Source organism: Centruroides sculpturatus, unplaced genomic scaffold, assembly GCF_000671375.1.
Source record: "Centruroides sculpturatus isolate CEXI.00-Female unplaced genomic scaffold, Cexi_2.0 scaffold772, whole genome shotgun sequence".
Taxonomy (NCBI): domain Eukaryota; kingdom Metazoa; phylum Arthropoda; class Arachnida; order Scorpiones; family Buthidae; genus Centruroides; species Centruroides sculpturatus.
In genome coordinates, this window is record NW_019384993.1 from 98,866 (window position 1) to 112,582 (window position 13,717).

At 30.7% G+C, this 13,717-nt stretch overlaps 1 protein-coding gene across 1 annotated transcript in view; it reads left to right on the forward strand.

Annotated features, from left to right (window-relative positions):
• The first annotated feature begins 11,468 nt into the window (after positions 1–11,468).
• The window catches only part of LOC111633049 (probable cytochrome P450 4s3), a 27,055-nt gene continuing 24,806 nt past the window's right edge, over positions 11,469–13,717 (forward strand). The window contains exon 1 of the mRNA XM_023377578.1: positions 11,469–11,830. Within this exon, the coding sequence (XP_023233346.1) occupies positions 11,698–11,830 (133 nt within the window). The 5' untranslated portion in view covers positions 11,469–11,697. The remainder of the gene's footprint in view (positions 11,831–13,717) is intronic.

Here is a 13,717-nt window from a genome sequence, read left to right on the forward strand (position 1 = left end):
ATCTAATTTTGATCTCGAGATTAAGGAAAGACAGCCGGACGGACGACAGTGAGAATTTCTAAATCTATAATGTTTTACAATCATTAAACAGCATACTCTTATAGCACTCGTTTGCTCTGATACTTGACTCTAGGCTAATGTGTTAAAAATACTATTTTCCATATTTACTTTAAAGTTGTAGGAACAGTTAATGATTTTTAAGGCAATTGTGTTTACCTTTGTTCGTATTTTTCAACAAGTTTCGAACTCATAGTTTCATAGAGTAAAAGAATCCTTTTTTAAATATTATAAAAGTTCATTTTAATATTTAAAAAATTGATATATTAAAAGTAATAATTAGAAAACTTGCTCATTAAAAGTGTAAAAAAATGTTAAAATAAAATATATTTAAACTAAATAGTCGATAATATTTCGATTATTTTCTATATTGTTTGAAAATAAAATGGAAACTTATCACGAGGAAAGTTATAAAACTAAATTTTACTTTTATGAAAGTAAAGGTAAAATAAAAGTGTTCAATTCAATAGAGCATTTGTTTGCAAATTATAAATTGTCAAAACAATCAAACTAATAGCACGTTAATTACTTCCACTTGAAAGTAATTAACTTGCAATTAATTGCTTAATAACTTCTTATTTTTCTTTGATTTTTAGTAATGGCCTTATGTTTATTTATTGCCAATTGCCATTTCAAATTCTAATTTATTTTGAAATTTCTCATTTAAAATTCTAATTTATTTTGATATTTCTCATTTCAAATTCTAATTTATTAGAAGTGTGTTATTTCAAATTCTAATTTATTTTGAAATTTGTCATTTCAAATTCTAATTTATTTTAAATATCAATATTAATTATTGTTCGCTGGGCGAAAAAACCTTAAAAAATAATATGTGTTTATGTACACATATATATTTATATATGTCTTTATACAATGAAAGAGTTATAACTATACTGCATATATATATACAGTGAGAACTGCTTAGGCGACCACCTGCATTCGACGGGCACCTGTCAATACGGGCAAAAATTTCTGACACCGAATAGTTTATCTATAGAGTCTTCGTATGAGTTACCTGTAATATACGACATCGATTTTTGGCCGAAACAACATAAAACAATTGTAATAAGCGATCACTTCTGCGGATATATCTGATCTAAACTATTGTTCAACAACGTTTCCTCTCTGCTAATATAAAAAATTAATCTAAACTCTCGTTCGAACCCACGTTGGGCACTCATCCCACCCCTGAAATTAAATGCGGGTGTTAATGAATTAGCCTATCAACTGCACTATTGAATTAAAAATTTTCATTTCAGCTTTACTTTCATAAAAGTAAAATTTAGTTTTATAAATATGAGCATAAACTTATATAATATTTAAAAATAATTTTTTTTACTCTGTGAAACTTTGTAAGTGATACTTGTTCAAGGATGTAGTTTCCGTATCGGTTTTCGAACAAAAATAAACAAAAACGCTTTAGAAATTATTCATTTTCTATATAACTCGATATACTGTACAGTACATATGAAAAATACTATTTTTAGAGATTCAGCTAGAATTGAGGACGAAGGTAAAGCATCATCCTGAAAGAATGTAGTTTGATCTTTATAGAAATGAGTAGAGACCAAGAAAAACATTTTATACTGCAATAAAAAATTTTATGTTAGTTTACTCATTCTCTTACAAACTGCTTCTAACTATTTACTTTATTCGAGGATTTAGTGACTTTACCAGTGGAGTTTTTACTGACTATCCATAATCTACTTGTAATGTCTGAAAAACTTCACATATCGTTGATATTTAATAAGTTCAATTGAACATTTACTTTTTCAACTGTTATAAAAATTTTTTTCTTGACAAAAGTAAAGTTTTTACAGGAGAGAATCAAATTATTTTGCAACGTCAATTATATTATAATTTATTTTTATAAAAATAAAACTATAATCGTGGTTAAACGATGTTTTGTCATCGTCGACTTAAAGCGAATAGGAAAATTACTTTTACTTTTCGGCTGTTGTAAAATAAAAATAGTTAAATATTTATGAGCGATCAAATTTTTACTCTCTTTTGTTATTTTTTATATTTTACGAGACGAATGTTTAAAATAAGCAATACAACGGAAATTGTTTAGAATTAATAATAATTATACAACTAAAAAGAAAAACAAATATTGAAAAAGTAAAATGACGACTGCTCACTAATAGAACCGGTTATATCAAACTATCGTCTTCAGTATAAAGTAACCTTTTCATCTCAACTATAAATATAACAATAACTAAATAATGTTTTAATATTTATGTAACTACAATCAAAATATATTCGAGTTAGGAAACGGTTTTAAATAAAAATGTGCTGTAAATAATTTAAATTCTGATTTAAAACCTTTAAGGGCTAAAAAAAACGGCAACACAAAAACTTGGCTGGAGCAAAGTTGTCGTGCATGTCTCCAGCCAGTCCTGGACAGCACTTCCCGTCTGTCATACTGCGACGTTAGATTTCTAAGATTGGAAGGTTACCTTTCCCCTGTCATAAACACTCTGATTTTGATTTGCATTTTTCGCTGCGTATTATTGTATACATATATAAGTAATTATTACAACCATCTTTAAAAACTGCAAAACAAGAAGAATGTTGTCTATGTCTCAGTTGAGTTCATTTCAAATTCTCTTAAGTTTAGTTATGATTTCACTTGTGTTCATACATATACGGTAGTAAAGAAATGCAGAAGCAGAAGGACAAAACAGGAAAATGATTCGACTTTGAACTAACCTGGACGGATTCCTCCTGTATCTGGATGTAACGCATTCTCTAATACATTTTAAAAATTCTTTACATTGTGTAATGTAGGAGAATACAGAATTTTTAAAGTGTGTAAGATTGGTCACTCGGTTTGATAATATTCGACGTAATATAACCTTTATAGTTATATAAATCAAGTACTATAATATAAAAAATATTAAAACGAAAATCATATGAAAACTTTACTTATTTCAGTCTATCAATGTTATGTTTAACGCTAAAGATCAACTGATTAATCGGAAAAGAATCTGTAAGTTGCCATGACGCCCATTTCCCTGATTAATCGGTGTACGCGTAGACCAATTTTCCTATTAATTTGGAAATCGGCCAATTTTGCATTTTTGTATTTTTGTTATAATGCTACTTATAACGATAGTAATATAAATAATAAATTTCTGTTTTATATTTATTAATTATTACATAACAACATNATGAGCATAAACTTATATAATATTTAAAAATAATTTTTTTTACTCTGTGAAACTTTGTAAGTGATACTTGTTCAAGGATGTAGTTTCCGTATCGGTTTTCGAACAAAAATAAACAAAAACGCTTTAGAAATTATTCATTTTCTATATAACTCGATATACTGTACAGTACATATGAAAAATACTATTTTTAGAGATTCAGCTAGACTTGAGGACGAAGGTAAAGCATCATCCTGAAAGAATGTAGTTTGATCTTTATAGAAATGAGTAGAGACCAAGAAAAACATTTTATACTGCAATAAAAAATTTTATGTTAGTTTACTCATTCTCTTACAAACTGCTTCTAACTATTTACTTTATTCGAGGATTTAGTGACTTTACCAGTGGAGTTTTTACTGACTATCCATAATCTACTTGTAATGTCTGAAAAACTTCACATATCGTTGATATTTAATAAGTTCAATTGAACATTTACTTTTTCAACTGTTATAAAAATTTTTTTCTTGACAAAAGTAAAGTTTTTACAGGAGAGAATCAAATTATTTTGCAACGTCAATTATATTATAATTTATTTTTATAAAAATAAAACTATAATCGTGGTTAAACGATGTTTTGTCATCGTCCACTTAAAGCGAATAGGAAAATTACTTTTACTTTTCGGCTGTTGTAAAATAAAAATAGTTAAATATTTATGAGCGATCAAATTTTTACTCTCTTTTGTTATTTTTTATATTTTACGAGACGAATGTTTAAAATAAGCAATACAACGGAAATTGTTTAGAATTAATAATAATTATACAACTAAAAAGAAAAACAAATATTGAAAAAGTAAAATGACGACTGCTCACTAATAGAACCGGTTATATCAAACTATCGTCTTCAGTATAAGTAACCTTTTCATCTCAACTATAAATATAACAATAACTAAATAATGTTTTAATATTTATGTAACTACAATCAAAATATATTCGAGTTAGGAAACGGTTTTAAATAAAAATGTGCTGTAAATAATTTAAATTCTGATTTAAAACCTTTAAGGGCTAAAAAAAACGGCAACACAAAAACTTGGCTGGAGCAAAGTTGTCGTGCATGTCTCCAGCCAGTCCTGGACAGCACTTCCCGTCTGTCATACTGCGACGTTAGATTTCTAAGATTGGAAGGTTACCTTTCCCCTGTCATAAACACTCTGATTTTGATTTGCATTTTTCGCTGCGTATTATTGTATACATATATAAGTAATTATTACAACCATCTTTAAAAACTGCAAAACAAGAAGAATGTTGTCTATGTCTCAGTTGAGTTCATTTCAAATTCTCTTAAGTTTAGTTATGATTTCACTTGTGTTCATACATATACGGTAGTAAAGAAATGCAGAAGCAGAAGGACAAAACAGGAAAATGATTCGACTTTGAACTAACCTGGACGGATTCCTCCTGTATCTGGATGTAACGCATTCTCTAATACATTTTAAAAATTCTTTACATTGTGTAATGTAGGAGAATACAGAATTTTTAAAGTGTGTAAGATTGGTCACTCGGTTTGATAATATTCGACGTAATATAACCTTTATAGTTATATAAATCAAGTACTATAATATAAAAAATATTAAAACGAAAATCATATGAAAACTTTACTTATTTCAGTCTATCAATGTTATGTTTAACGCTAAAGATCAACTGATTAATCGGAAAAGAATCTGTAAGTTGCCATGACGCCCATTTCCCTGATTAATCGGTGTACGCGTAGACCAATTTTCCTATTAATTTGGAAATCGGCCAATTTTGCATTTTTGTATTTTTGTTATAATGCTACTTATAACGATAGTAATATAAATAATAAATTTCTGTTTTATATTTATTAATTATTACACAACAAAATAAATATTAATTAAAAAAATTCTGCAACTCAAATTATTTCTTATATATAAGTTTTAATATAACCTATAAAAAGTTGTTTTTATTTTATTTTTTCGATCTAATTTTTTTATTTTATTAAAAACTATTTCTTTTATTAAAAGTTTAATCTTTCAACATATAAAAAAATCAAAAATATAAAATGAAATTTTCAAAACTGTTAAATTGTAATGAAAAAACATCAGAATTTCAGCTATTCTGGGGCATTCCTGACAGCTCATAAATGTTACCTCCAGTGTTGAAACGTTTAATTTCCATGGAAGATGATGGTGCATTTTTACTTTTTCAAAACTAAAAAAGATAACTATGTCACGATTCTGTGCCAATGTAAACTCTTTTAATAACGGTATGTCCTAAATATAAGAGACTCTGTACCTCATCATCTGATATACTTCATTGAAAGCCTGAATAGACACACGATGCAGATCGAAACCCCCTTAATCCACATAGGGTGAAAAGTTAAAAAAAAAGTAAATTGAAAAAAAACGCTTAAAAATTTTTCTAGGAATTATAGAAAAAAAACTTATCTCCACAAATTGCAGCGCCATCAAATTTATTTATCACCTTACCTAAGAAAATAGACTAAATTCTTCGTGGTTGAACTGTCCCCACCAAAATACTAAGGGTTTGTTTTAAACATTTTTTAATACCATACTTATTTCTTAACACATTTCAGTCTGAAGTTAAATTAAACACCCTGTATAAACAATATAGTAATAAGTTTTGTAAGTATGGACAAGTGAAAAAAACATTTGTTTATAATCACATGCATTAAAATGTTTTCACAACATTTCAAATAAATCATTTTTTAAAATATTTTTATTGTCTTCGCTCCATATTTTAATTGAATTAAGACGATTTACGCGTTCTTTAATAAATTTATTGCAAATGAAACGGAATAATAAATTTTGAAATTTATATCAGTTTAGTTTAGTAATATTAAATTAAATTCGTTTTCTAAATTAATGTAGAAAAATAATTATTACCGAGTGAAAATTTCCTTCTGTATTGATAATTGTTTGTATTAAATGAAGTAGAAGTTAAAGCAGGTGAAGTCATAGCTCCAGGCAATAAATAAATTGCTGGCATTTCCACGAAATAAAAAGAAAATACTCAAAACCATACTTTCGGTTTTCTTATTTTTCCTTGATCTTTCTGATAAATTTTAAATCTTCAAACTAATCTCTACTATATTCAAAACCTTGATTTTAGCTTTACTTATAAAAAAACAAAAGTTAGATTCATGACTTTTCATATTTTACTCACAAACAATACAGTAATTTCTGTAAATATTCCATCTCTATCACATACGAAGCAAATTCAAATAAAATAAGTTTAGATAATAATTGAAATATAATGAATTAGTTAGGATGAAGATATTTAATTTATAAAATTATTTTATTTTTATTAAAGTTGTTCAAGTTTTTTACAATTACTTTGATTTTATTTATTAAATTTTTTAAATATGACAAATAACTATTTTAATAATTATAGTAGGACTCTACGAAGTTTTTGGGCAACTCTCATGCAGGAATTGGAGTTTCTGTACCAATACAAAACTACTCATATCTAATAAATTATATATCTTATACAAAATTTCAATTTAAAGTCACAATATGATGTAACAACACCTAAAACAACGTTGGGTTGTTTTATGATAATGTGCATCTGCACACCTTCGACAAAACTGTTGATACCATTTTTCATTAATAAGAGAGTAGGGAAGTTAGTTGACAAATGAACAAAGTGTTTTGACTAGTTGGGCGATTGTTATAAGAATAATCTACTTAACTTTTCGAAAAATTAATTAAAATAAATTTTAGAAAATATCCGCGTATAATTTTTTACTCAGACAAGTTTAATTTCTGAATTCTTACCGTTTTGTCAATGTATTCTGAATTATTTAAAATGTTTGAATTTGTCGAAAGTACAAAACTAAAGATATTTCATACAGTTCAGTCTTTGAAATTTACATATATATATGTATATTTAAAAATCTTAATCAATAATTTACAAAAATACAGATAATTACAGAAATGTCCTTTCCTTATCTATTTGGTAATGACGATTGATTGTTCGATTTGAACAAAGCAAAATTAAATGCCAACTGTAATGATTAAACTCTAAACAATAGCGCATTTATTTCTTTTTGTTTTTATTGTAGATTTTATTGATAAGTTTTGTATGTGACAAATTGTTATTGAAATCACAACCGTGACTTCAGCTTTACCTTAAAACAGACTTCATTTTTATAACTTTCCTTGTAATGGTTTCGAGTTTTGTTTTTATAACAGATAATTCGCAATTTGTCAAATATGTGCCAATCAAAGATAGAAACTTAGATCGGATCGAAACACAATAAGTTATTTACTTTATACATTTTATTTATACTTTATTTTACTTGAATTAATTAAATTATTTTACTTGAATTAATTAATGAAGAGCTTCGCTCAATTATTTTATATTTTTATTTTTATTTATAAACTAGCTGCAAAGACCCGCTTCGCTGGGTTTTTATTTGTGGGCAAAAGTAACGATAGTTAAGATTAAGCTAATTACATTATAGCCAATGTTACCCGTTTTCACAGAATGCAAAAATTAGATCCCCCGTTTCCAGACTAACTAGAAAATTTTTACGTCCTGTCAAACGAACTATTTTCAATTTCATCTATTTTCTGGAACGTTTACAATCGTTCTATAATCGAACCAATTCGAATTCGAAAATTTTAAAAGTCGAAATAGAAAATCGTCCACTTTCAACCACTTTAAACTCCATATCTCCCGCACCCTTATAGCTATCGAGACGCAACCATCATAGTGCACGAATGGGCATAGTGCATAGTGCACTTGAAGCTACTATTACATACAAACACCATTCATGTGCAATGTGTAGTTTTGGCTGAAAAGTGAAATATAACGACACACACGTTCATATATATACAGATAAAGAAACACTGTGATAATTACGATTTTTTCAAGTATCTAAATGTAAATCAAAAACAAAAACAGAAAAAAATCAACAAGTATTAAACGAAAAGTACATTAAAACCCATTAATTATTTAAACAACTACGAAAAACCCACACACATCATATTTCTTCCGATTTCTTAGTAGAGAAGACCGAACGCATATCTTCCCAATTTAACAATTATTACTAAGGTTGTAACCAGGGTTGCCACCTTTTTAAAATCGCTGACCCGGACGGCAGGTGAGGTTTGTTCGAACAGAAGTTTCTGACGCATGCGTGTATCATTTTGCAATGCGAAGATTAATTTGTAGTGCATGCTGGTTCTAAATCAGTTACAGTTAGCGACTAGAAAGACTTGAATTGGAGTAACGCAAGTGACCTAGCTCTATTGGATATTAGAAGTGTATATGATTACGAATGAACAGTACAAACAAAAAAAATCGCCAGGTTACGCACGATATCCTCAGACGGCGAGTCGGATGGTAACACTATTCTGTGCTCATTTCAATTGGACTCCCCTGCCGCCCCCCTACGCTACGCTACTGTCTTTAAGTCAACGACTACCACACCAGTAATTCGGTACACAGGGGAAGAAATATATGCAACGGTTTGCATATAATTTTGTACATATTCATTTCAACTTGCACAACCCGGAGAAATAATGATTAACCCCAGAGCCCAGAGATAACTTACTAAATCCCGGAGTCTTTGGGTCAAACCCGAACAGGTGGCAACCCTAGTTGTAACACAAACACTGACCTTAGTTACTACCAGCAATTAATTTAATATGTTTGACAGATTTATCAATTTTATGACATGAAAGGAGTAACCATGTAGCATAGAAAGAGATAACAAATTTGTCAAACCGTTCGATTTCTGACATTAACATAAACAACACCCGGCGCAAATCGAACTTAGATAGAATGCATCAGAACTTTCCCCGATAGTTCCCCCTCCGAGACGTGTATAAAAAGGAGTCGTACCCGCACCTCGGGCGATTATCCACAAGTCATCAGCGATCGTCGAAGGAAAGTCTTTCTGCTAAATCTATATTCGAACCTCGCTCCATGCACCTCTCGAGACCTGATCGCCGGCACCTTCCCCGACAACCTTCACAGTCCACGATCGTCACGACAACGTTGGATACGAGTATTTATCAGAGGTATTTTGGTCTAAATGTAAACACTCTCTCTCGGGATTTTTAGGTTAGGTTAAGTAGAGTATAACGTGTATCTGCCGTTTTCTATAGATCTTTATAACTTGCAACGCGATATTGCCATATTTAGTTATAACTTTGTATCCTAGTTTTACGTTTGATAATTAAATTTGTTTTTTGTCATAACCTGTCTATTATTTCGTAGAACGGATATCTATCCCCCGTCAAGTGTTTAACGAGACCTACGATAGTGTTACGAATCTCGAGAAAGGACGCGTGTAATTATCTTAACTGGTGTTAGTTCCTGGCCGGAAACAGCCATTGAACGATTTGCGTGTTTCCGTTAAATCATAAGCCATCCCCTGACAGAGCAGAGTTGAGCTCACGGATCTACACCCCCACGGTTCTCACATATTTCTGGTGCGTTTGCGTGGAACATGAATTTACGTATTTGCCTTTGTTAAATAAATAATACCCCGAATTACAAAGCGTTCCCGCAATTACTATGCGCTTTGTTGTATTTTTTTAATATCTGAATAGAATTTATTAGGCGATTTGACTCGTATTGTGATTTTATAACTTAGCTGTACAGAAAATGTTAAGAGTTTTAATTAAGGAAAATGAAAAACTCGATAGTGTTGCTTCAAATTCGACTGTTTAAATTTAATTTTCGCAACTCTAGCATTTCGCTTTGCCATCCCAATTAGGGTTGCGATGCATAGTTTAATATGCCCTGATTTGGAATATCGAGGATGATCTCCTCACCATAAATTTGGCTACAAGGGAAAAGTAAGGCCGATACTCCACTAGCGTAAAATCGGGCGTAAAATCAATCGCCGTAAAAGCTTTTAATGTCGTGATCATGATATTTTATGCCCGAGCAGGTCGTAAAAACAGCGCAGAAGCGAGTTGAGCAGTTTTCTTCTTTCGGTGAGAATTCAGCCGTAAAACGGTACCATCCAGCAAACAGAAGTCAGTGAAATCTAGGTCATTGCAATACGGCGCGAAAATGACGAAAAAAGAGCTTTTGTGTATGTTCTGTCGTGGCTACTCTAGATTAGATCTGGAAAGTTTTATCGGAACATCCGAAAGTATTCATGTATCTACGACAAAAGGTGTTCCGATTATAATAATAACGGATGCCTAAAACACGCGATATGGGACGGCCAAATGAAAATCCTTCAATTTAGTGGTATTTAGGCTAAGCTTATAAGTGCTGTATATCATTTTAATAATACCATAATAAAAGTTAATATATTAAATTAAAAATATTATTTTTACTAATACATTTGTAATTATAGTACAGAAAAAACTGGTGGAATATAATCATTGTTTTTATATCAATATATCACGTATACAACAGTAACTTCGATGGTACCGTCGCCGTAAAAACTTCGCAAGTGGGACATCTACGGCAATCCAGATGCAAACGCAAATAGGTCACGTGATTAATAGTTTTTATGGCAAAGGTTTTTACGCCCGTTTTTAAGCTAGTAAACTCTCGGCCTTATTTTTATTACGGTTAACGAATTTGTGTCTCGCCAGAAAAACTCGTCTTATATACTGTATATGCTACAAAAATCTATCAGTTATATAAAGTTGATAATATTCTCAATCTCTGAAATGTAGGATATGAATGGCTCGAATGAATCAATTTTGTTCTACTTGCGCTTTGTTAACTGCGTACTCGGATGCAGTATCCTAAACATGTACTCCATATTTTATAAAAGGTTTATCAGTTAAGAGAACATTTCTTTAATTTAAATGAGTTATAATCGCAAATACCTAATCTATCTCGTTAATCCAGTGAACCTTGTAAGAGACAGGACAATGTTATTTCTCTGATTGTTTCAACGAATATTATCATTCATTCGCACTAAGGAAAGTTCGCGGTGCCACGTGTAATCAAAAAATGTGTTGCCGAAACACCGTGTCAGATGTAGCTTGCATTTATTTTCCCCCAATTCGTCGCACAAACTGGTTTTCCATCAGAGCACAAGAAATGTGTACCGGGTTTGACCGCTTATTGAACATCATGCTCCCAATCAACCATACTCGGTGTGTCGCGGGTGTGTAGTAAGTATCGTTTTCATGTCAAATAACAATAAACCTCACTACATTTGAAATAATATTTTGTAATTATATAACTCGTAGAAAAGGATTCTTAGATTATGATTACTTTTTAAAATAAACATTTTGTAAATATTTCAAATCCTCGGTTAAATTATATATTCGCTATAACAAAATCCTGACAGCGCTTCCAATTTTTACTGCGTGGCGATTTTGACGTCAAAACTTGGCGAGTGTCGAATACGCGTCAGAAAACCTGACTATTATTGGCATTTTTCCAGCGTTATTATTTTGCAGATATATATATATACGTATAAACTTATTACGTACACTAGTAAGTGCAGAGGAAGAAGAGTATTAACCATGTTTCTGTTGACTTTCCAAATTCTTTTAAGTTTGCTTATTATATCTCTTCTAGTGATATATTTACTAGGAAAGAAATGGAGAAACAGAAGAAAACAGCAGAAAAATTATTCGTCCTCGTCTGCATTTACAGGTAAGTAAATGTTTGTAACAGTCTTCGGTTAAGTTAATTTTTCTTTGTTTTTCATACATTTACATTAAAACGAGGAAACGAATTTAAATGTGAACTTTTTCTTTTTAAAATTATAATTTCTAATGCTCCGTTGACAATTATTTTTAATACTTTCAATGAATCTGAGACAAATCTAAATGAAAAGTATATTTATATTATTATTTTTGAAGTATTACTAAATTTTTTATCTTAGGAATAAAACGTATCGTTATTGGTTTATTTATATTGATACAGATCTGGTTGGGGCAGTAACTTCATTTATCGTTACTTTTTATTTTTCGGTTGTAAAGAAAGTAATTTGTAAGTAATGAGTTGGTCCTTGCGCGGTTGATTAAAACGTTAATATAACGAACGAAAATGGTGGATATGCCGGTATATGAGCCGTCGTTAAAGTAATGAAAGTTATTGTGGTTTTGGTAGTGGCTTCAGATGTTTTCCATGTTGTGTTGGTGATCGGAGTTATTGATAGTTTGGAGATCTTCGATATAAAATTGGTGTTTGGGAGCTTGCTATTAGCGAAGTCGTCTGCTTTGTCGTTGACGTCGATACTAAGGTGGGCGAGAGTCCAGATAAAGTTTATGTGCTTTTCGTGGATGTACTGTTGTGTAGTTTGTTATAAATGCTGCGGGTGATAGTAGGGGATTTGTCATTGCAGTTGTTTACGGCGGAGAGGATGGATTTGGAATCTGTGCAAAAAACGGCACTGGTAGGTCTATCGGTAACATATGTGGTGGCCTGAATAATGGTATAGCCCTTGGCGGTGAAGATGGTGGAATCCAGCAACTAATTGCTTATCATTTCTGGAGGCGTTTGGAGGCGCTATGTGTTATCATATTTTATTTTTAAAAGTTTATATTTTTAGCTGTTATAAAATTCGGAAATGTTATATTTCAAAAGTCACAAAAGTGTTATAAAAATTTTTAAAATACTAATACACTAATAACCAGTAAAATCGTCATTAAGCTCGACCCTGATGAAAATACACATGACCACCTTTATCTCCCCACTTCATTGTCCCTTAACTACGAAAATATAATAGCATCAATCTACCTCCGTAATACGCTTTTTGTTTAATTTTATGTTCAATTTTACGAGCTGTATGACGGCTCTTCTTTTCCGCTAGACTTATTACACCATCAATTAGAAACTGGACGATCTTTAGAAAATCACATTTTTATATTTTAGAGTATGCATTTCGGACTTCGTGTCTCTTTTCAACTCTTTGTGATGTAACTGTTTAAGAAATAATGCATACAAGTTAACATAAAATTTTTGAAATGTTACAAAATTTGTAAAAATTTTTAACTTACATTGTAATGAGAAGAACAAAAATGTTGCTTCTTATGATTATGAGAAGCAACATTTCTGTGCTTCTCATAACCATAGTGACGATTGATAACATGCGGATGATAATTATAAATTTACAGGTGTTTGCTATAGGAATACAGTCGACCCCCGTATAATACGGAAGATACTTTCCGTTCTTTATGAATCAATTTTGTACGAGTCCTTTCCAATCACAGCCCGACACGTGTGAAGTTTACGGACTACGGCTGTTTGAAAGGTTTTCTTCCATAAAATTAATCGATTCTAGACTAATTCGACTCAACATTTCCAAAATATGTATAATTTTTTGGGAATAATCCGTATAAAATATGCTATAAACTAAAATTTGTAGGATTACTTACCGAGTGTGAACCGTTCGACGTCGCCATTGCTCAAGCTTGTTTTCTTTGCAGAGCAACGCACCAAACGGCGGGCGATTTCTGATAAGTTATTTTTCTGCGAAATCTTCGTTGAACTTTGGAGACGTCATTAATATAAATAATTTTTATGGCCGTTGCATAA